Source organism: Triplophysa rosa, linkage group LG17 (assembly GCF_024868665.1).
Source record: "Triplophysa rosa linkage group LG17, Trosa_1v2, whole genome shotgun sequence".
Lineage (NCBI taxonomy): Eukaryota > Metazoa > Chordata > Actinopteri > Cypriniformes > Nemacheilidae > Triplophysa > Triplophysa rosa.
The window spans coordinates 17397111-17421942 of record NC_079906.1 but is presented as its reverse complement, the minus strand read 5'-3'; the positions used below and the strand labels follow the sequence as shown (position 1 = coordinate 17421942).

Sequence of the window (24832 nt, the reverse complement as noted above, 5' to 3'; positions counted from 1 at the left end):
GAGTTTTTCATAATTCTTAAAAATTGTGTTGCATAAATCCAATACATATTCTTAAAATGAATAAAAACCAAATGTCAGACTATGGTTAGTTTTAAATTCTGATGTTTATAAATCAAATGAAAAAATATGGGATTTGAAAATAGCAATTACATGTACAGTACATGAATAATGTTCTCTTATACGATTTGGACCCAAAAGGAACCAGTGTTACCATGAATAAATAACAGGTAAAAATATATATTCTGACAATCTGCTAGATAATGAAACTAGAATCTTTCTTATCCTTCAAGTGTGGCATTTTCCAGTGTTTTTATATGCAGTGAAGCAATGTTCATCATGCTATGCATGTTAAAAGCATTCCACAAAAGTTTCTTCAGTTGCTTGATTTGAATACATGTCAGATAAGCAAATCATTTAGTTTACACAGGAGACAAGAGAGATTATCTTCTGAAACAAGAAACATCTACTAAACATTTTACACTGCAATGAAAATAAATTATACAAACTTAAAATGCCATGACGTAAAATCAACATTAAAAATTGAAGTAAAAAATATCTACAACTATGTCGTCCACTGTTTGTTAAAACACATTCTACATTTCAAAATGAAATTCCCCATAAGCAAAATGTCTAGGAACTGCTTGAAAAAGTGGGTCCCCCATTTCCTAATCTGACACCCTATTAACCACTGATACGTTTTAACTTTCATTTTTACCAAAGAAGAAAACCAAACAGACATGAAAAGAGGCACTTTGCATACAGAATTAAGCCGCAGAGAATTTATGTGCCTTGGGGTCAAGTCAGTTTCTGTTCCTTCTGATCAAAATGATGACTCAGGTTCACGTTTGTGTTTCGTCAAATTCTTTAAAATGAAAGACGTATCACAGATGAATTAGTTCCTCAAATTAGCTGGATTAACATCCAAGAAACCATAGAAACCTGCTCAAACATGCCGTTAATGGCTGTTGCTCTTTTTAGCATGAACGATGTAGCCCTTTGATTTAATGATGCCTCTGCTCTTGACAATGATGGAGTAGCGCAAGACCCACTCCAGGCTCCAGTCTGCCACCAGCAGGTCCTTACTGCTCTCCTGTACTGCTTCCTGGAAGCATGCAGCGCTGATTAACTCTTAAAAACAAGAAACAAGAATTGCGTCATTAAACTTCCTATGCGGTTTCATCATCTTGTAGCGGAACCTGCATATGCGCATACAGTCACTATGTCTAAAGGACAAAATTCAAAATTCTTTTCATAAAAGTGTCTGCTAAATTAATAAATGGAAATCATCATGCATCTGGTTTAAAGTTACTTAGCTAGGAAAAATCCAGCAACATAAAATAATACACACCTTTGGAGTCATTGTGTGTTAGCAATTGTATGTCGAACTCTTTAGCAAACGCAGTGAGGTCTGGAGGCATCACACAACACGATGCCAGATTCACCTGGTTACTGCTTGGCTTTACCTGAATATTGTGAAAAGTAAAGAAAGATTTTTTTTCCAAATTTTGGTTTTTGGATTCCATTGTTACACTGCTGTTCCAATGATACATCTTAACGCCCAACCAACAAAAAAATTCATAACTTTAGGCTTTGTATCATGTTCTGTGTTTAAAAACAAGACCTGTAAATACAGGTTGTGTGATGGGTACATAATTAATGTTCTATAAGATATTTATGTCTTCCGGTGTCACAACAGACCTGAGCCCAGTTATACAGCTGCTCAAGGAGGGATTTGTCCAAGTCTGACGTGCCGATAGCAGCAATTTTTTTGCTATGCACAAGACCCTCTAGCTCCTCCCACAGCGGCTGCAGGTGGATCAGAGTCTGAATTTCACCATCGAGGAGTGGAGGAGGAGCAATGATCACAGAATCCAGCTGAGACACTGCTAAGGACGAACGAGCTGAACACCACATATGACAACATTATTTAAAACTCATGTAAACTTAAAACTGTAAAAAAATCCAAAAAAGTTATACAATTTTTTTTATGAATGAATGGTAACCGATTGATTGGGTTGCTGACTGTATTCATAGCCAAAATTATATAATTGAAAATAAATATATAACAATCATGTCATAGAACTAAGAAGCAGCACTTACCCATGTCCACTGCATTTCTGATAGATGAGCAGTCCGGCTCGCTGAGGAAAAGCTTAACTGTACAGACAAACAAACATTTATTACATTGTACTGCATTGTAACAAACATGTCTGGACATCCAAGCGTTAGCAGTAATTCTCACCAGACACTTTCAGCTCCTCTCTCTCTTCTGGCGTGATGGCTTCTGTATTCTCTGGAATGGTGCAGTGCAGAACACTGGGAAGCTCCTGTGAAAGAAACCCAAAAGTAATCTTAAAATAATGGTTACTGAATCACACAACTATGCTATCACAAAGTATCCGTTAATCAAGTAACTAACTAGGTTATGCATCGAAGTTATACATTTATTTTGTTTTGTTTTTAAATGTCGTCTATGAAACTAAAGCCACTTTGCATGCAAAATGATAATAGACTGCATGAAAGGAATGCATGATAAGCCTCAGCTTTTGTGTGTTAAGACCTTTACTTTCTACTCGCTGAGGGACGCAGATTCGCTGACAATGGCAGAATAAGCTGGAGCAGACGCACACCCGACCCAAAGGGAGGCCAATATGCCATAACCGATCACCATAACAACTGCCTTTTCATTTAAGTGCATTGGACTGCTGTTCTACTTCTCACAATTCAGAGGGCTCATTTGTTTATATTCAGTGAGTATGTCATCTTTTGCAGGAAAAGTTGAGTGCTTTTTTCTGTCAATACATGACATCCAAACAGTATCTTTGTTAGTTTAAATTACTGTAAAAGGACTTGTTTTCTACCATTTTCATAAATATTATGCTAAAGAAGTCTTACTGAATCAAGCGTTGATGGCATCGTGGCCAACCACGCACTCAGTGTGCCTTGGATGCAGTCTTGAAGCTGAGGGGAAAAGTGGAAAAACACGGTAACCAACAAACGAAGTACAATCAAAACATTATGAAATAAGAACTCTCGCCAACTTCCTGTCTCAAATCATTTGTTTGACAAAATACATTCACACATTGCAGATGGTCTGCTGAGATTTAAACCACTCTTTGGGTCAAATTAGATATAAGATTTTCCACTTATAGTTCCCTCAAAAATGTAAACCGTGTCATCGTTTTCTCATTTCTGTTATTTCAAAACTGACCAGCTCAACTGGTAGGGCAGGCAGGCACATGCAACGTGATGCAATGTGACATCTCTGAAATGACATTTCATGAGGGTTTGGACGTGGAGCCACATTATGACCCTTTAATACATTAACATTTATGCATTTTTTAATCAAAAGCGACTTAAAATGCATTACATTTCATCAGTATGTGTGTTCCCTGGGAATCGAACCCGTAACGTTAGCACTGCGAATGCAATGCACTACCAACTGATCAACATGAAAACAAAAGCAAAGAAAAGTGTTTAAACATAACATAAAGGCCATGAAAATTAAATCTCATATTATGATTGTGATAGAGATTTTGCCTAATGATCCACAGGCATTTTATAATCAACCGTGGATGTTACAAAACATGCAACTAACCCCACCCCATTACATAGAATATCTACATCAGCATGACATTGCTTAACCTTTCTCCTGCATGTCAGGCCTCACACAAGTCCGCCCAAGTACCTTCACTATCATTTCTCTCCTGTGCAGTATTTTCATTTAATTTGTATGCATTTGGCTCAGGCTGACACTTTATAAAAAGTTACTGACAGTGCATTGAAGGTGCCTACATTTTGTAGCACAATGTGGCATATAATCTCACAACCTTTTCAATGCCAGCACAATGGTCTAACAACTGAGCTACAGGAACACTAGGAAATATTAGAAAAGGCAACAGAAAATGATAAAGTCAGACTAAGTGCATCCCTATCAAATTTTGCTACCTCCATACAAAACAGGACTAACCCCTCCCCCGACCCAACCCTAACACCTAAATAACACCTCCCCCAACCCAATCACAACACGAGGGTAGCACAAATTTATGGGTAGCATAAATTGGCAGAACACCGGCATGCCAAGTGTCAGGGTCAGAACGAGACAAACCAGGCAGTGACGTCGTCAACAGAACCAGACGGTTCACGAGTCACGACCAGCGATGTCGCCAGCGAACCGTTCTTTTGATTCGGCTATTTTTTGTTGTTGTTTGGTCAACCGATTCACCAAACTGTCGTAAGGCTGTAACATTACTTTTCTTGCAAATAAGTGACCTGTCAAACCTGCAAACAACGCATTATCTTACACAATCATTTTATAGACATTTTAAACAAGAATATCGAAAGCACATTCACTAAATATGTACATAAAGATAAGTAAGATCGTAAAGGGGACGTTTATGAATACTCAAATCGGCGTATTATTATTTCTTTGGATCTACTCCGTGAAGTGAACCGTTCAAAAGAACCGATACATGGTGATTCAGACTAACGCTAACGACAACCTTGTAAATATAAACAACGAGGGTGACTGGTCCCATGCCGTGACCGAGCACATTTACGCCGTGAACACCGAGACCAACTATAAGCATTGCAAACCCATGTCATTTACCTCCTCGCTAGTCGAAGACGGACATTTCTTCTTAAGTCGACTGCGGTTGACTAAATTCCCCGTGTGAAGCTTCAAGGCTGTCGCGTGCTCAAAAAGCCGTTGCGCGTTTACGTGAGGCTCCATTGCTTGGAAATGTCGGTGACTGAAGTGATGGCTGTATTACAACTATAACATACCCTCAAGACAGTATTTCCCTCCCTCTCTATCTCTCTCTGTGTAGTGTAACTGCACCGCAGTTCATTCAAGTAAGTAGAGGAGTTGAGTGCAAAGAGATGCACGCCCACAATGAGAACATGGGTGGGTTCGCTGGAAAACTTGGCAAGGTTCAGCACGTGGTGGATTTAGAGAGGTTTTTATTGTTTGCGATGCGTTGTCATCATTACTCAGCAATACTCATTAGTAGGGATGTAACGATTCACTCAGCTCACGATGCGATGCGAGTCACGATTCTGATCTCACGATGCGATTTATTCACGATTTATTTTTACAAAATGAGTTGAAACAAATTAGAAATGAACAACTTCCCTTGCATTATTTCTTAAATGCTTCACGTTTCTTTGTATAATAAAATAATGTTTTATTTCAAATAACAAAACTAAACTGCAATTGTATAACAAATTAATAATAAAAAAGTCTCTTTAATATAAACAAACTAATACTGTCTGAGCTTTTCTTGGATTTTTTGCATTTAAGAAATATCAGCATGTCCACGTTTAGATTTGAAGTGAAAATAGCGGCCCCTGCTGTTCAAAAAATGTATTGCGATTCAGTTCACACCTCAACCGATTTGAATCGTCACTCATTATAACCGATTTTCAACCGGCTCACGGTGAATCGTTACACATCCCTACTCATTACACCACTTCGCAATATTTAAACACTGGCCAAGAAGCACTTCCGGTTTCAGTTTAATTTTTTATTACAAATGTCGTTAGTTGTATTTTGTTTAAATGTTTGTAGTGTTGAAAAACTAAAAGTACACCAAATACGACATAAAAGACCTCAAAATTATGTTTAATGCAATCTAAACTTTTTTGCATATATGCAGAGCTAGAAAAGGCAGAAATTCACTGGGGTGTTGTAATGTAATGTTTCTTTTTGGGGGGGTTGTTTGAAAAAACATTAAAATTATTTTATGTTTCCTTATAGGTCACAAAACCTTTAACAATAAATTTGTCCTCGGGTTAATGCTTTTTTTTTGTAGAGAATGTTCTAGCTTTCTGAATGTTCTGGACCAGATGTTCTTCTCAAAGTGTGTTGAAACTAATCAGTAACATCATGGTAGCAACACAGATATTTGGGCTAGCAAGTGTCATCGTTTGTGTATGTGTGGAAATGTGTATCTGTTGAGAAACATTACAGTGTGTTTTGGGTATCTGTTACGTGCTTGTGTGGGAGGTTACAGTATTGTGTTCTATTAAAAGGTGTTCCATCCACAGAAATGTAACATCATTATCAGACAGAGTTTACATTAAAACCGGGATCATTAAAGAGACATTAACAGAGCTCTATCCCTCCCTATTCCCAGCCCTGCATATAAGCAAGACCAGAAGCAATTACAGTATAAAATAAAACCACTGCATTGGAGACATTCTTGCAAATATGTTTTTAAATACTGGTAAGAATAAGGTGTCATTAATAGTTTATTGTATATTCAAGCAAAGTACCCCCAAAGAAAGACATTGATAGTGAGTAAAATGATGGCATTGATATTGGAGACAGTCTTCCAAGTGTGGTGTTCCTCAATATTGGTGAGTTTCTTTTCTAAAGCCTTCTGCTCCTCCTCACTCATCTCTGGTTTTGCTACATTGGAGATACCACAGAGCCACATTCCAGCACGCTTCCACCACGCAGGTGTGGATCCATCCATCCCTCCTGACTCTGTAGTGCTGGGCTCGGAGCTTGCTGGATTGGACCCTCTGGCCCAGGGGTCTTCCAGCTCAACACGTTCCTCCTTGCTGTGTCTTGTCCACCAGGTCAGACGAACAAGCTGGAGATATAGAGTTGTATACGGTTATTAGCCTATATAAGTTAAATAAGCTGAACGTTTAATGTGTGTTGCTGCTAACATATCAGCATAAATTATGTAAATTCATGTGTAGTGCATGTAAATATTTTTTTTTGCATATTTGCTGTTTTTATACCAATAAAATAGTTACGTGTTGTTTGGGAATAGGAGCAGTGCAAAGGCTGATAGCTGTGATGACCAGAGCCGTCAGTGCGAGCAGGATAAGGGCAAAATACAGGTAGTGCACATCTTTTAGCAGTGCAGGACGCAGGTCTTGTTCTCCACATGACGGGGTGCCATACACAAAATCCATCACCATTCTCACCGTCCCCACCACTAGTCCAACCATCAGACCCCAGAACGCCCCCTGTGCATTTTAACAGACAAGGTAACAAACTCAAAAATGAGGTAAAAGTAATCAATTGCATGAACACCAATCTAAGTTATTTGAGCAATTCTTCTTAAAGAGAGCGTTCACACAAAAATGAAAATTCTGTCATCTTTGAACAATGGCATGGACACAAAACCAGTGGAAGTCAATGGGTACCGCTGTCGTTTGGTTACCAACATTATTCAAAATATCTTCTTTTGTATTTGCAGAAAAATGGAAAGTCATACAGGACAGTAAATGATGACAGAATTTACTTTTTTGGGCGAACTATCACTTTAATTCAGTGGCAAATGATGTCATACCTGTTCATTTATCCGTCCCCAGAAGATGGCCATGATGAACACTGTAGTAATAGGAGGAGACAGATAGCTAGTGATGGCCTGTATGTAGTCGAACAGCTGTCCGCTGTTGGCTGTTTGAATGATTGGAATCCACACAATGCTCAAGGCCACAAGCAATAAAATAAACACCCTGCAGATGTAAACAAATGTCAGCCAGTAAGACATAGCAAACAGTCCTTATATCCTGGAATCAATACACCAGTATGGAATTCAGTAAACAGGGCATATTTTGAAACAGGACAACTGTTTCGAGTTAATCTTGATTTTACACACACTAACAGTTTTGCATCGAACATATTTGCTATTGGGGTTGTATAAACTCTGTCATGCATTTGCCTTCATCACAAAGAAAAACAAGCGATGTATGTGGTTGAACAGTATGAAGGGATTCTTGTAGAAACAGTTATATAACGTGCAGAAAATAAACAAAGACAGCATTTTAAGTAACAGAACCAATTCTTAGATTTTGAGTTATAAAGTAACAAGATACGGTTTTGATACAGATGGCTCTGTTTTACAGATTCTAACCTGCCCACCACCATGAGCTCTCTCTCTGAGGCCCAGGGCCGGATACGCTGCCATATGTCCATAGTGAAGAGCGTGCTGCTACTGTTGAATATAGAGGTGAGAGAGGACATGAGTGCTGCCATTATTACAGCGATCATCAGGCCTCTCAAACCTAGAACAAAGTTACAGTGAAGGACACGAGTCAATGATATCAAGGAGAAAATCAATAAAAGATGTTATATAGCAGTCAATATATTTGCTAACTTCTGCATACATTTTGTGATCTTGCATTATTTGTCTACTTTACTCATATATTATTCATCTTTGAGACATCGAATACATAATTTAAATAATCATTCAAATATATTGGAAATATTAATTATGATGAGGACACACAAGGTTGCCGTACCTACTGGCATAAGTTCCACGACTAACTTTGGGTATGCAATGTTGGAACAGCCCACACTGGCCCCACAGATCCTTAAGCACTCTTCAGGATCCACACATCCTACCTCGTCTACAAAATACATAATCACCACAATATTGAGCACTAAGTGAGAGATTTCATAAACATCACATTTGACATCAAGTCAATTGAACTGTTAATTCAGACAATCTGTTTCATTTACTTAAAATCATGATTTTCAAAGTCTACACTGCTTTCCTCCTCCAATTTATAAAGTTACTGAATCGAGTACTATTTATGTTCAGCTTTCTCTTGACTGACAAAACTAGACACCCATATCATTTGCTTTACTTGACAATTGCTTTTCAAAAGAAGTCATCTTTATTGTTGATATAAGCTTTATTGTCGCCGCCGTACACCCACAACTCACGCAAAAGCATAATTAACCTTTAAATCCTGAGAACACACGCAATATAGCACAGCCCTAACATGAGCACGTTTATCCATGCTTCAACATGCACATGCTGATTTTGCAGAGACATGCTTGTTTCTGTGTCAACTTCTTTTGTTGGTCCTGCAATCCTGTCAATACTCCTAACCTCATATACACTCTTAAAAATAAATGTGCTTAAAAGGTTCTTCACAGCGATGCCATGGATGAACCATTTTTGGTTCCACAAAGAACCATTCAGTCAAAGGTTCTGCACAGAAACTTCCTGTTGCACAAAAGATTGGTTGTAGTAAGAAAAATATTTGTTTTAAGACAGAAGGTTTACCAACAATTCACTCTTAAAAATACGTTTTTAAAAGGATTCTTCACAGGGATAGCATAGAATATTAATTATATTTTTTTAAAGAATTTTAAAGATTATTTTTGGAACCATAATATAAATTGTTCTTCTATGGCATTATTTATCAATTTTGTTTTATTGTTCTTCTGATATTGCTGCGAAGAGTCATTTTAGCACCTTTCTTTTTAGAAGTGTATACTGTGACGGTTAAGTGTACCTGGCTCAAGGTTATTATAGTTTACTTAAACTAAAACAATTAAAACATTTCTGCTTCTTCAAATAAAATCAAATATAAGCCTAAATATTATTTGAAAAACATCAGAAAAATCTGAAATGCTGCCTCAGCATTAAATTGAAATAAGTTTAAGTTGAGGCACTAAAATGATTAACAAACAAAAAAACTAAGCTAAAACTGTAATCAAAATAAATTAAACTTATAGCAACATATAAAAGTACATACAAAAATAGCTAAAAATGAAACTAAAATTAACATGAAAAAAAAATAGAAAAATAGAAGCTTATTTAAAATATAAATAAAACTGACAACTATAATAACTCTGACCTGGGTAGAGCGCTCTACTGATCATTCCTGGCATAACAATGAAGAACATAGGGAGAAGCTTGAGGTATCCACCCAGTACCGAACCACCTTTGGCATGGGACAAGTTTTTGGCCGACAGAGACCTTTGTACTATCACCTTCATATGGGAAAGAAATATATTAATTTGCAGTGAAAATACTTTTTTGTGCCTATTTAAATATTTTTGTTATTTACATTCTCTGCTTTAGGTAATGTTGGCATACTTCAAATCTAAATACAAAATGACAAAGCACTAGACGTCTTGTATCACCTGGTCTGTGCACCACACCCACATGGCCAGAACCGTGAGCCCAAAGATCAGGCCCGGCCAGGGAAGGTCTCCTGTTAACGGATCTCTGAAGATATGAAAGGCATCGGCGCGAGGTAGATGACAAGTGGTGTTAGGAACTGTGATAGCAGGTATTGCTTTCTCATACTGATCCAGCAAACCCTCATACCACCCCACTTTGTCGAATGCTGCCAGGGAAAAATTCATCTTTAATGCAGTTAACTTAGTCATAATTCACATTTAACGTCATAAACAAAAGATCTATACCTATAAACATGAGGACAAAAGCTCCTACTACCATGATTACAGTTTGTAAGGCGTCAGTGTAGATTACTGCCGTCAGACCGCCTGCATTAGAACAGCAATCAAAGCATTCAGGAGAATTCAACACAAGAATGGTTTAGCAATAAGTTACAAAACATATCCATATGATGTGTCAGCACTTTAGGAATAGCTTTAAAAAATGCTACTAGACACCAATGTGTAACATGTTTATGGGATGTGCATGTCATTTAATTACCAGCTATAGTATAGAGTGTAGTGACAGTTAGAAGCACAACAGTAGAGAGGTACAGGTCCCATCCCAGTGATACTTGGATGAATACAGCCCCTGAAAAGATATCTGTCTGGAAATAACACAGCCAATAGTTACTGTATAATCAACTTTATTAAATCTACAGTATATTGCAATAAAAAACTGCAATTTACTGTAAATTACTGCATAGTCCATTGTATTGTTGCATTAAATTATGCCAAGATTATGTAATAGTATATCAAGTAGTAGAAGTAAAATACACATTTATAAAATTCATTATTATTATGATCTATATGTGTTTGTTTGTTTGTTTATTTATTTATTAATCATATTTAACAAGGAACCTCACTGATATCTTGGTGAAAATATAGAGAATGAGAGACAGCACACTCATGTAGATTCTGATGCGCTGACCCCCGAACCTCTTTCTCAGATATTCTGGCATAGTGACGACTCCAGCAGAAATATACACAGGCACAAAGATCCAGCCTAAGGCAATGAGGACCCACACTGCCTAGTGAGCATTAAACTCTATTACTCACACACAGGTAAGTTTCAACATGTACTGCATTTAAACATTTCATTAGTTTAACAGACATCTAAGATCACACAAGTGAAATCAATCACTACTGATACAACACTGAAAACTTGGATGAGAAACATTTTGTCTGACGTACATTCCATTCGAATCCACCCACCGCGAGTCCTCCTGCCGCTCCTGTTCCTGCTAATCCGATGAACAGGCCGCTGCCTACGTTACTAGACATCAAGGAGGCACCAATCTTTTGAAACAAAGTACAATATGTACTGAGAAAATCCTTTTCAAACTAAACCCAGACAATGACAAATCTAGGGGCCAGCGTTTCAGTGCCTCTGACTACCACAGGCTTCAAGCCGAGGGGCCCGCCATAACCTGACAACTGGAAAAAATGCATTATGAATACTGGGTTTCCTTTCCTATAATTGCAACTTACTGTTTTTTATGTGGATAATGCACCTCATAATTGCAATAACATGAATAATGAAGACTTTAAAAAGATACACTATGTTTTCAGGAAATCATTTTAGGAGTCTGTAAATTACTTCCTCTTTCCTAATGCTTCATAAAGAGCTCTGAAAATCTGTGTAAACGACATTCTTTATCTTCATTTCGTCTGGTCCTGTAGTCGAATTTGAACAAAGCAAACATGGTTTTGATTAAAAAAACTCACTGGCCACCATGTCATGGATCGTCCTGCCAAGAAATATCCACCCACTGTCCCACGGTTGGCTCTGACTGAGGACTAAACACACAAGATCTACCTCAGCATCAAGCATTAGGCATAAAAATCTATCAAATCCATCGAGTCAGTAAAACAAAAACTTCAATGTCAAAATTGCAACAGATAACTAAAACTGAATATACACATCTCATGTAACAATCACAGGTGGTTTTCATCACAGAATTGTTCAGCATCAATGTAAACATTTCCATAGGGACTGCAAACTTTCACTTACCCATATTCCAACTGCCAACACAAACACGAAGTAGATCACAACCACAACAATATCAGCTGCCTCTAAAGCAAACTTCTTTGGCTCCTCGGGCTTCGGGGTGCCCGTTACAAGCTCTGGCGAAGCTGTCATTTTCTACAATGCCTTAGGGAAAAGTGTGAACTTTGAAGCAGGTGTTAACTTCATTAATGATTAATCAGTCTGTTATAAAGAATGCTGAGAATGCATTATACACAATGCAAGCTTTGCCAAATTGTTGCTATGTGAGGATGTTGTGAACTGTAACATTTTAAAAGATAACCGTGTATGTCTTAGGATGACTATGAATGTGAAAGCACTTCCTGCACGGCATTTGTTTTCAAATAGGCCACCTGATTAAAACATTGAAATCCATATAAAAATTGTGATTGAATAAAAAGACAGGACTGTAAACATTTCAACGTTTTTAATGGCAAGGTGACTTATAAAACAAATTTGTAATTGTGTACATGAGACGATATAAATACTCTGAATGAAGCAAATTTTTCAGTCCATTCATTTCTTCTTCCAGAATTTGCTGTAATCATCCACTTTGAAATCATCCTCAAACTCCTCCAGTTTCTGTTTGACTGCACCCCTCTTTGGCTCTCTTTTCTTCAGCCTGGCTTTCCTCTCCTCCTCAGAGAGGCTGTTGAAATCCACTGGCATCTAGCAAAAGAAATATCAAACAATTCACCCAAAACTTACAACATTGGAAAAATGTAGTACGATTGCTTTAAAGAACAGTTCTAGTATGTACTCTACTAACCATCTTTATTCTTCTGGGCTCTTTATATCTGATGTTGATGGTGGACCCGTCAGGTCTCACCAGCAGAACTGGATACAGCCTCTCATACTTCTGCCTGCCGAAGCGGACCACGCATGTCCTGTTGGAGTTTGACTGAGCAGCTGAGCTGTGAAACGCGGATGTTGCTTGCAAGCACCTAAAGGTGACAACTCTCTGAAGACATCTGTGAGAACAAAAACGGGGACCATATGAATGTTAATAAGCACAAAACGGGGACCATAAACGTTAACGAGCGCTGATGGTGATAATGTGCTGCAGAGTCAACAAGAGTCTGTCTCGTGGGATCGTTCAAAAAAATAATTGCTATGAAATTATATGTTAAAATATTAATTTGAATACATCTTTTAAATAGATAGCCTCGTGTCAAAGTTATGACAATATAAAATGACAATATATCTAAAACGTGACCATTTTCTCACTTAAAAGTCCTTTAGCAAGCCGCTTTCGCAGTTGGCAAACTTAACTTACCTAAATAAGCTCTTGCAAGGTTGGTAAATTAAAGCCATTATCACAACACATGCAGCGACCAAAATTACTATCAAAAAATATTTTCATAAATGTGCTGAAATAACAGCACAATTCATGGTCCCGAATGAAGGTCACCATTAACAAACCACATGAAGGTGTTTCAACATAAACGTTCCGTTCGGAAACATTTGCTATATTTTGATAGTTCCTGTATTTAAAGAAACTGAGGACAATAAATGAAAGCTCTTTTTGAATTGTATTTATGTGCTGATAATATACACATTTTACAATAAAAACTGATTTATACAAGCTGTTATTTACCATTTCATTTTCCTAATGTGTACAATCCTTATCTAGATTTACGCAAGAAGCGTTTTATTAAAAAACCATGCAGAGAACATGTCTGATCAGGAACCATATGCAGATTATAGGCATCAGATATCATAAAAAGAATTCTACAAAAACAAATAGACAATTCACTTGATTTTCTCTAAATTTTTACTAAACTCGTCTGAACCAAAAATACCCACTTTAACCACGTGAAACAATTTCAACAACCAAATGAAAATACACAAACATAAAATACAAAAATGTAAAAAAAAGGATTAATTATCAAACAGCGTTTGCTTTGCACAACCCCTGTTGTAAATAATGTTCTTAAATGTTTGAGCCAAAATACATTTTTGTAGTAAAAACTGTTAATTAAACTTGTTTGTCTAATGAAGCAGTGGAAGGTGGGTCCTTTTTGTAATGTGCTGCCAATCTGTCTGCTTCTCTGTGTCCAGACAGCAGAGCTCCATGCACTGTGCCATACAGAGTCTTCATCGTCGCTTCCCCTGCAAACATGACCTGAAGATTCTGAAATATAACATATGCAGTAAGATTTCACTCCAGTTCTTCTTAATGGCCAATCAAATGATCCATGGCGATGAAAAATCACAAGTTGGATTTCTTTATATGAATACAGCACAGACCATTTTTCCTGGAGAAGTGTTTCAGTATAATTACACTTAATTCAACCCAGTTGTAAGACAAATATCACTTACTTCATCAGGGCGGTGGCTGCTCATTAGCGGCTGTGCCAGCGTGTCCATAACTTGTCCGTCTACACCAACAGGAAGGTACGTGTAGGTGCCCTTTATGAATCTGTTGCTGCGCCACTTAGTGGAAAGTACAGACTTGGGCAGTGGAATGTCTGATTTCCCTTTGCAAGTTCAAAGAATGGAAAAGTTACACGATGCCTTTTATTCATTATAACAGAAATGACTCATAAATGATTATTATATTTTCTGCTGCAGGATTCCATACCAAAAAACATTCTGAGATGTTCTGTGATAGCAGACGAGAGTTCCTCTTCCGTCTTTGTTTCAATCAGGTCAGCTACGTCTCCTGGACACCAACCAATCAAGATATTGCCAAACCTAGAAAACACTCAGAATTATAATTAAGCTTAATAAACCCAGACAAACCCTTAGTTTATAGGGTTATCATCTGGAATTTGTGTTCGTAAATAAACAAATCAATCTTATGTTTAATGTAGCTGGATAACTACTGTCATTTAATATAATATGAACCTTTCTTTAGGCCTCAGGACAGAAAATAACTGAATGTTTTTCAGCCACTGCGTTTTATTGGTGGACACTGAGGTGGGGGAGTCGTCCTCATAAATGAGACTGAAAGTACCAATACCATCCTCCCAGAAGGCTTGCTCGTACTCTAGGAAGATCTTGGCAATATTGCCAAAGCACAACTTGTTGATGACCTCCATTTTCTCAGCTGGGAGACTGGGGCTGAAGAGGTTCAATGCTTGTGCCTTTAGACAGCCTGAAAAAAGACAAAAAAATGAACAAACAGAGCTCACAGATTAATTTATGCCCATGAAGTAAAACAACACATTTTAAATAAAAAAATTAGACGAAACCATAATTTCTGTACTCAAAATACTCAATTCTAATAAAACACATACCTAGTGAAACAGTGACTATTACATGATCAGCCAGAATCTCTTCTCCATTCTCACAAACAATACAAATAGGATAGTGGCGGACATTTCCTTCAGAAACGGCCTCAGTGTGTGCAGAGAGAGATTCATCAGATGGAGGGGCTCGCATATCCTTTCCTGCAGAGAAGGACCCGTCCCATTTGATCTTACTAACTTCCCTTTTCAATAGCAGACGTTCCTTAGGAAAGTCCTCCGAGAGCATGTCCACCAGTCGATACATTAACCTAAGATATACAAACAGCAATTACAACAAAATATCAATCAACGATAAATTATTTTAAAGTGGGTTTTAGATTTAAATATTTTTCCCATACCCTGGGACATTAAGGCTGTCCCCCATGTTGGTGTAATACTGCCAGGAGTCAAGAGAGACGCTATGGAGGTCTGAAGCTCCAATGTCAATGAGCATGTCCTTCCCAACCAAAGCAAAAACACTCTGCATTCTTATCTTCCTGTCATTATCTTCCAAGCTGTCAATCACATCTTTGGTTTTTTCTGCTAAGTGCTCACCCAAACTCTTTCCTGTGCTGGAGCCACGGTATCGGAGTATACCTTCTCCTGCTTCATACACACGTGTGGCCACATCTGCATCCACTTCTTGTCCCTTGTTATTGTAAAATATTTCTGATCCAACCTCAGGGACCTGGCTTAAAAGGCCAGACTTTTTCAAAAGACAGTAGACTGGGTTTTTGTCTGATGCCCCATGGATGTACTGCGCACCGGTTTCAACACATGCACTCCCTTTGCCATTAAAGAGAAAAATATGCATTGTTAGACATATCTATAGAATAACATAACTACTAGTGAATAACTTTTAGTACATTTAAGATCACATGACACAACCTGCTGAGTGCTGACAGGGCCAAATGTATTGTTGAACTATTTAATGGAAGTGAAACTCATGAAACTCAAGTTATGTGTCACCCTAACCAACAGCTTATTTCTTTATTTATTATAAAAGGTAAATGTATAAATCTATAGCCACACATAATACTTTTTTCTATTTAAATAAAATAACTAAAACAATTATACTGAACGTTGCATTAAAATATAATATGAACGCATATTATATATTTTTAACTTAACTTAAAAGGGATAGTTCACCCAAAAAGGAAAATTCTGTCATCCTTTACTCACCACCAGCATCAACTCACCACCATCTTTGTTCTGCTGAACACAAAGAAAGATATTTGGAAGAATGTCAGTAGCCAAACAGATCTCATCCCTCATTTACTGCCATAGTAGGGAAAATAAATACTGTGGGAGTCAATGGGGGATGAGATCTGTTTGGTTACTGTCATTCTTCCAAATATCTTCCTTTGTGTTCAGGTTTGGAATCTGAGAGTGAGTAAATGATGACAGAATTTTCATTTTTGGGTGAACTTTCCCTTTAACATTTATTTAACGCCTATTTTATTATTTATTATAATTTTAAAACTATAAAATCTAACAAAAACTATTATTTCTATTAACATGTCTTAAACATTATCATTATTATTAATTGTTATTCGTTTGCACGTGTTTAAATCACGTTTTTATATGGTCACGTTTTTATATGGAGGGGAACATTAGGTAGTGTATCATATCCAGTGTTGGGTGTAACTAGTTACTAAGTAATTAGTTACTGTAATTTCATTACTTTTCCCTTGAAAATGTAAAGTAAGGGATTACTCTTATTTTTTCTGTATTTAATTGCAGTTACTTATGATGTAATTAAACTAAATACTGTATGTAATCTATGTGTGTGCAATAGTGGAATTGACATCAAAATTCAAAGTCTAACTTTAAAATCCGTGCTTTACTGTATAATTCTTACATTTGTAAAACTTTGGTCGGTTAATAAGAATACTTCATGTAGTTTTATATTATTTATTTGAATGAATTAAGAGTCGTTTCGTGTCTATCCTTGAATCACTTAATTTATTAAGGTTGATATAGGATATAGAAAGTAATTAGTAATGAGTAATTAAATACTTTTTGGAGAGAGTAATTTGTACAGTAATCTAATTACACTATTGAATATGTAATTAGTAACTAGTAATGAATTACTTTTCAGAGTAACTTACCCAACACTGATCATATCTAGGCTACATAATGTCAAGAAAATATCACCTATTGTTGCAGTAGATACTCTTCCTCCGACCTTCTCGGAGGCTTCCAGCACGGTGACGTCATCGAACCCGTATTCTTTCAACTTTTTGGCTGCGGCGAGTCCTGCGACACCAGCACCAACCACAACAATAGATGGACTTCTTTGTGTCATGCCTGTGGGAAAGTTATCACATTCACCGCAACCTTACCAAAAACAACAGTGCTATATCGATATCAACGAAATGTCAGACAGAACAATTCCATCAATAAATACTAAAAAATACTTCAAAACAATATACCTTTCATTCAGCGTTATAGTCCTGGTTAAATTATTTTTCCTTTGTAGTCAATAGCTTGAAAATAAGCCAAGTTGGTGGATAGAAATATTTGCTCACTTTGTAGCAGTCTCCCCGCCGCTCCCGAAATCCACTTCCCGTTTAACATTCAAGATTTCGCAATAACAAAATTTGAGCTATTCTTGTCCACTTATAGGTCCGAAGCGTGATTTCTTCTGAGTCAATGACTGAATAGCTCAAACAGTTCATGAAGATGCATTAAAACGCTGGTCCTGCGACAAAAAACGAAAGTAATAATGGTAGAGTTTTTGTTTGCACTGCTTATGTCCACCGGGGGGCAGAAAACTTCAAGTCTCGGAGAATAGCCTAATGCGGGACTCTTCAACTAAAATTGCTTGAGGACCTGGGCCCGGTTGCATAAAGCACCTTAAGTGTAATTTTCCCTTAAGTGTGTCCTTAAGTATACCTCAAGTTTTACTTAAGTTATTCTCCTATTGTCTTTGCTAAAGGAAAATCGCCCCTTAAGTGTCATACTTAAGGGAAAAACTTAAGGTGCTTTATGCAACCGCGCCCAGACCAGTAAACGAACCCTCCTTACCAGCCGAGGTCCGGACAATTAAATACCTAAAAACACGAACTGATGTTTTTTGTCAGACCAACGAAATAAACATGTCTTTTCATATCTACACGACAATGTCTGACAACAATATAATGAAGGAACATGTGCAAAATTCCCTCATCTCTAAACCTGAACTGAACATACATTGATTTTAACATTAACAACTTTAAAAGAAAACTAAAGTGTTGTTTTCTGCTGAACTGAGATTAACAAGTAGCAGCATCAAGTTGTGACTGAACATCTTCTGATAACATTTTAGCTCTTCTTGTGGCAGCTGAAAGGGGGGTTTATTTAATATTTTCTTTTAGTTCATGTCTTTATTTTCCTTCTAAACGTGTTTCACACGCAGCCTCCATGCACTCTTTTACTATTTTCCCATCAGTAAAGGGCTTTTTATTTTTTCCTAAGATCCACTGTATTCTTAGTGAACATTCATGTGCTCGTTGTTGGGCGGTAAGTGAGGGAGGGAGGACCCGCTTGTAGATCGCTCCTACTGGGCTTTGAGCTAATATATTTCCGTGTCCTTACCTCAGACTGCTGCGGGCAAGTTTCTTCATAGTGTCTATGTCTAGTTTCATAATGCCGTTTATCGTTTCCGCTTTTGACAACCGCAACATACTCCGAGCAAATGAGACAAACCGGCCTCGTGCATGTCGATGCATGTTTTCTATGGCGTTATTATAATGACAAATGTCGCGAGCGCATTATTACAAGGCGAGAGCGCATTCTTGTCATACGAGCGCGCGAATCTCTCCGCTCGCACGCCGATTTCCTTTGCTCGTGCACAAAACTGGACGCGCGCTTTCAACTATACGCTGCTCTCTTATGAATTTTCTCTCCTCACGCTCAGTGAGCGTGTGCGCACTCAAAATGCGTTCCGTGCGTCCACGAATCCTTCGGTACTCTTGCTCTCGAGAGGTCCTCCTGTGTGTTCCAGCCAGGCATTATAGGCTGTCAAAAGTAGTCAACCAATCAGGGATAGGCTTCCACGGCGGGCCAATGAAAATGCGACCTCTTAACTACAGTAGGCCTAATTGTTAAAAATGCTTGATGAAGAGTTGTTTTTCGTGTTCTTTTCTACAAAAGTGTCATGTTAATGTGTAATTCTTGTAAAATAGTATATTGTAAATTGCTGAGTTTCATTCTTATAAAATCTTTTAATATATAAATCTTTTAATGAGTGGATTCTTGCGTGTGGGTAGGTGGGTGGGTGGATGGGGGGCACCATGAGGTCTTAATACGCCTCTGGATCCACCACGTTCTCAGGTAACAATTTTAATATATTTGATGCAACATTATTAATCAAATGTATATTATAAATGAACGGTAAGGGAGCGTTTGGTATATTGCATAGAAGTTCAGTTTTATGCCCTGAACTTCTGGAACACTGAATGCAGAACACTTACAGTGTCTGTCTGCAAATGCATTAAATGCATAACCAAATAGGTATAGAATATTATATGATATTTCCAAATGCTCCAGCGCTATTATTGTTTTGATATGTACCGTTACTTGTAGTAAATATTATTTTAGAATAAAGCTAACTTAAGACACCAATCTAAATTGTTCGGTAATCAATTTAGTACTATTTTGACAATATTATGTTTAGTGTAGGACATGCATGAGGACCACATGAACTTGAGGGTGTTGGCCTGTTTTGTCTGAATAACATGGTAGTTAAACTGATGTTTATATGTAGCCTACAAAGCATCCTAATGTCCCGTTCATTTCTAATACACATTTGACTAATAATGTTGCATCAAATATATTAATATTGTTACCTGAGAACGTGGTGGATCCATCTCGCTTCGTTGAAAACGTCGAGTCACTTTCAACCAATAAGATGCCATGTAAGAGGTCGCGTTTTCATTGGCCCGCCGTGGAAGCCTATCCCTGATTGGTTGACTACTTTTGACAGCCTATAATGCCTGGAACACACAGGAGGACCTCTCGAGAGCAAGAGTACAACAGGATTCGTGGACGCACGGCACGCATTTTGAGTGCGCACACGCTCACTGAGCGAGAGGAGAGAACATTCATAAGAGAGCTGCGTATAATTGAAAGCGCGCGTCCAGTTTTGTGCACGAGCAAAGGAAATCGGCGTGCGAGCGGAGAGATTCGCGCGCTCGTATGACAAGAATGCGCTCTCGCCTTGTAATAATGCGCTCGCGACATTTGTCATTATAATAACGCCATAGTTTTCAGCGTCAACTTTTCGAACTTTTGAAAAGGACATTGTTTTTCAGTCACTGACCGTTACAGCAGACGATGCACTCTCAGCCGCGCTTGCGCACTCGGACACATGCACTCTCAGACGCGCTTGCGCACTCGGACACATGCGCTGTCAGACATGCGCTGTTAGGTGCACGCCAGGGGCGGTTCTAGGAGGGTCAGAGGGGGTCAGTGCCCCTGTGTCAGCACACTTGGCCACCCTAAATCTGGAATCGTTTCTGGAATTTTTTTACCACAAACGAGCAATTTCGGGTGCAATGCACAGTTTGTCCTGCGAGTGGCAGTAATGATGCTTGTGTGCCAAAAGGAAGATTACGCAAGCAAGACGCAAACAATGTCGAGTCTGCGCGTCTTCAGCGAGATTACGTCTACATCATACAGGTAATGGAAATATTTTGTAAAAATATAATGAAAATGCATATCATTACACATCATATTAAAATACTGACCTATATTTTCCGGTGTTGCGCATGTTAAATCTACATATAAAGCAGTCGTGACTCGTGCCTATACAAAGAATCAGCTGCTGCCAGAGAACGTGTAACGCACTAAAGACATTTTATTTGTTAATGAAATGAGATCAAATGTAACTTACATTTATTGGGGTGAATGTTTGATAAAATGCACTTTTGCCTTATAATTAAAATAAATGCTCTGTCATTGACAAGGAATTAGAAGAGTTCAAGTAATCAATACAGCTTATTCTATACTGTCCTGTATATTACTTGTGGTGTATTTGAGAGTCCTCTTTTCATTTACACATTTTCATAATTTTCCCATTTGCAGTTAAAATGAAGAGAAAAAATCCTAAGGACATAATGTCCTTTTTTTAATAAGAAAACTAAAGATAATAGTCAGTCAAGGCTGGAGAAAGAAGATGCTTCTGAAAAAGAGTTAGAAATGCACAAAAGTTTAGAGAATAAAGAAAATCCAGAAGAACAGAGGACCCATCAGCAAGGTGATTTAGTTGCCCTGAAATTCCATGTGACAAAAAAACATGAGTTTTTACATGAGTATTTAGTTAACATGGCATTCACATGAAAGTGTGCCAAAACCACATATATCACATGTGAAAAATTTGAAATTCATGTTTTTTTTCTTTGTGTAAAGGAGATACCTGATAATGTAAACTCATGTTTAGATGACTGCTTAAGTTGATTTTTGGATATCTTGTTTGTGGGTAGTTTTTCATTCATGTATGTACATTTAAGATGCAGAAAAGTGCCTAAATGTTATTATTGTTGTCATTGTTATTTTGACTACAATGTGTTGTGAAATAAATGACCATGGAACATTAATTTGAGCTGAACTTGTTTTATTACCTTATTAGTTTACTTCTAGAGAAAACAGTAATACATGACAGTGAAAAATGACTGAAAATTAATCATGACACATGTTAGTGTGCCCCCTAAAAGCATAAGTGGCCCCTGCCTGGCCCCCCCAGTTACAGTAGTCTAGAACCGCCACTGGACTGCACGCACAGGCCACTTGTAAGTATTTTTATTCATTTCGTACACGATTAAGTTGAAGTAAAAGTGTTGTTTTTAATTATTAGGTAAATGTTATTTAAAACAATCCTAATATTTAATGTTATCCGATATATCTCGCAAGCACAGGCCCCTCGACGTTGTTAGAGGGAGGGTTCAGCGACCTTTAACGGTATTTTGTAAGTAGCCTATATTTATTTAATTCATTCAATATTAGGTAGATGTAAAAGTTTTGTTTGAATTTATGAGACAATGTTATCGAAAACTATCCGGATATCTACAGTATCTAATATATCGCGTCTGTGCTAATTGGGTACTTTTTCTTCAATTAACTATCTAAATTCATTTTCTTTTAGATGGTTAAAATATTGAGTGTTTTACTGGCTCTGTGTTTTGGGCTGTTAAGAAAAGTGACAGGGAAGTTTTCATAAGACTTGCTCTATTTAATTATTGTTTAGATGAAGTGTTAACTTGATTTAAAATGAAGTGGGAATCCTTAATGAATTAGGCCTATGTATGAATTAAACTCAAAAGTTTTAACACAGGTCATCGATTAAAACAATTAAAATAACAACAACAACAACAAATCTGACACCAACGAGAATGATTAAAGGATAAAATAATGTGTTAGCCTATTGGGTAAGGTTGCTTTAAAAGAACAGCTAATTTTCTTCTGCTGGTAGAAAAAAAGTCTGCTGCAACATTTTATTTTAAGTGGAATAACATGATCTAAACATAAACTATCTTACCCAAATGAATCAGGACAATGTTAAAATTTAAAGTATTTAAGCAATAATTTGTTTGTTTTTTGACAAAATTATTAACCTATTTCCTTAAACAGCTTTCATGCATATTATACCACTGGTACACTTTACAATAAGATTGTATTTGTTAAGGTTAGTAAGTGCATTAGCTAACATGAAACGATGAACAATACTTCATTTATTCATCTTAGTTTGTTAATTTCACCACTTACTAATACATTTTTACAAGTAAAAATACTTTTAAGAAAAGTAAAAAAAAGTGTAAATGCACAAAAGATTTACATGAACAATTGTATTGGCATTAACATTAACACAGATTAATAAATGCTGAAAAAACAAATGTCTCATTGCTAGTTCAGCTAATGCACTTAGTGTTAACAAATACAACCTTATTGACCTACAATCTCTGTGTGCTTTAGAGATGTAATGCATGTTCTCACAGTGACGAAATGTCTTGCCCTTAAACTTTTTAGCTTAACAAACAGAACAAACCATAGCAAGCAATAACAATATGCTAATTTTTATCAGTGTCTTATGTACACCAGCACTTTCTGCTTGCCCACAAATCTGAGGCTTTTCAACACCCAGAATCAGTGGAAAACCAACCCATTTACTTTTGTCACAATCTGAGTCGACCTTTTGTTCAGCCCATGGCTCGGAAGAATCAATGACCTTATTGTGACATTAATTCATCATCTGTGTAATTTATCATCGCTCTGCATCTTTGTACGCTGGCTTATTGTTCAACAATCTGTGTTTTGTCTCAAAGCAGGGTCGAACAGATTAGATCCAGCAGAGAGCAGGTGAAAGGGAAAGCCTCTGGTCTTTAGGAGAACTAAACCCACAGACATCTTTTGCTGCATTCAGAGAAAGTGACACCGTCTGTGCCTCTCTGTTTGCACAGGCAGTGACTGCAATTTTGATAGATGTTTATCATTGTGTCTAAAATGCACTGTTTAACTGTTTGTATCTGTTAGAAATAATCTGTCACTATGGCTTTGTTAGTGTTTTGGAAACATCAATGTGATCAAATATCTTTAGATGATGACTAAAGACAGGAGAGGATATTGTGGGATTAGGGGAACGCTGGATTTCAGAGGGTATCGCTACTTTTTCCCATGGTGCCATTTTTCACTTTGTAATGAAGTATCTTGTCAGGACAGGAGTGTCCAGGGGCAAACGTGCACTGGCTCCTCTGTTTGTTGCCAGATTAGACAACCCTTGTGTTTTCTCAAATATGTTTGCTCAAATCTACAATTTGTAATGAAATTGTATTACATTAGAAAATGCTAAATTAAAGTGTGTTCACTGGTGTTCTGTGACATTTGGACACCACTGTACATCTTATTTTTTTTACCCTTGTTATGTATTTTTTCTTTTTATCATGATCTTGCAGGCCCCTTATTGCATCAGAGTATGTAGAAGTTGAAAGTTAGTCAGGGCCGAAGCTGTAGAGTTCTGTGTGGGTGCAACCTTCTCCTAACACAACAGAACAAAGTTCCACTAACAATACCACATTTGTTTTTCACCTCACAGAGCTTTTTGTGTGGCTGCTGGTGAGCTCTCCAATGGGTTCTCCTGGCACGATGGGACTGAAGAAGAAAACAGTCATGTCATCTGCTTGTCTCAGAATCACCCAACTGGCATAGTTGTATTTGTAAAGCTAATGGATGCACGGCAGAAAGAAAAGCCATGGTTATGTGTTCACTCATGTAGTTATTATGCCTCAGTGCTCTTGTCTAGCGGGGCAGGGGAATCAAAAGGAAATCTGAGATGCCGTGCCAATTTAAAGCTCTCATCTTCTCACAGAGAGACAGTGATAACAGCCAGCCACATTTTTCATGTCATCATTTTAGTCTCAAAGGCTCTCATTAAATTTCATATTTTAGCCTATACTGGTTAAACCAATACTTGTCATCATGTGCCATCATGAACTCACCTTATATTATTCCAAACTTGTATGACATTCTTGCCTATATGGTACACAAAAGGGTTTTAATTGTTGGCACCTTTAATGTCTGCTAACAATTTCATTTCACACACCAGCAGTTGTGCAGCTGTTATGCAGAAATTGTTTAAATTATTGTATTACTTCG

The 24832-nt window shown here is 37.4% G+C and overlaps 4 protein-coding genes across 14 annotated transcripts; all 4 read right to left on the bottom strand.

Moving 5' to 3' along the window:
- Positions 1-85: 85 nt before the first annotated feature.
- On the bottom strand, positions 86-4882 carry gclm (glutamate-cysteine ligase, modifier subunit). Its single transcript, XM_057355813.1, has 7 exons — positions 4610-4882; positions 2896-2961; positions 2243-2327; positions 2101-2157; positions 1699-1901; positions 1349-1463; positions 86-1128 (listed from the first exon to the last, which is right to left on the bottom strand). Exons 1-7 carry the CDS (start codon positions 4730-4732, stop codon positions 956-958), a joined length of 822 nt encoding a protein of 273 aa, XP_057211796.1. The 5' UTR covers positions 4733-4882; the 3' UTR covers positions 86-955.
- Positions 4883-4988: 106 nt separating this feature from the next.
- slc5a9 (solute carrier family 5 member 9) lies at positions 4989-12086 on the bottom strand. Of its 10 annotated transcripts, none has more exons than XM_057355798.1 (13): positions 11955-12086; positions 11669-11740; positions 11135-11239; positions 10807-10971; positions 10443-10548; positions 10190-10270; positions 9905-10110; positions 9616-9751; positions 8266-8373; positions 7878-8028; positions 7311-7479; positions 6754-6984; positions 4989-6599 (listed from the first exon to the last, which is right to left on the bottom strand). In XM_057355798.1, the coding sequence occupies exons 1-13, from the start codon at positions 12081-12083 to the stop codon at positions 6264-6266; spliced, it is 1995 nt and encodes a 664-aa protein (XP_057211781.1). In that variant the 5' UTR covers positions 12084-12086; the 3' UTR covers positions 4989-6263. The 10 variants fall into 10 exon arrangements, with proteins under 10 accessions (XP_057211781.1, XP_057211782.1, XP_057211783.1 ...); XM_057355799.1 differs by having other exon boundaries at positions 6769-6984; XM_057355800.1 differs by having other exon boundaries at positions 11156-11239.
- Positions 12087-12367: 281 nt separating this feature from the next.
- Positions 12368-13401, bottom strand: mrpl55 (mitochondrial ribosomal protein L55). Its single transcript, XM_057355814.1, has 3 exons — positions 13246-13401; positions 12739-12940; positions 12368-12638 (listed from the first exon to the last, which is right to left on the bottom strand). The coding sequence occupies exons 1-3, from the start codon at positions 13281-13283 to the stop codon at positions 12486-12488; spliced, it is 393 nt and encodes a 130-aa protein (XP_057211797.1). The 5' UTR covers positions 13284-13401; the 3' UTR covers positions 12368-12485.
- A 95-nt stretch (positions 13402-13496) lies between these two features.
- On the bottom strand, positions 13497-19166 carry paox1 (polyamine oxidase (exo-N4-amino) 1). 2 transcript variants are annotated; one of them, XM_057355809.1, is made up of 8 exons: positions 17734-19166; positions 17360-17512; positions 15562-15988; positions 15212-15471; positions 14820-15069; positions 14554-14666; positions 14292-14449; positions 13497-14103 (listed from the first exon to the last, which is right to left on the bottom strand). In XM_057355809.1, the coding sequence occupies exons 1-8, from the start codon at positions 17780-17782 to the stop codon at positions 13948-13950; spliced, it is 1566 nt and encodes a 521-aa protein (XP_057211792.1). In that variant the 5' UTR covers positions 17783-19166; the 3' UTR covers positions 13497-13947. The 2 variants fall into 2 exon arrangements, with proteins under 2 accessions (XP_057211792.1, XP_057211793.1); XM_057355810.1 differs by having other exon boundaries at positions 13499-14103; positions 17638-19164.
- Positions 19167-24832: the final 5666 nt, after the last annotated feature.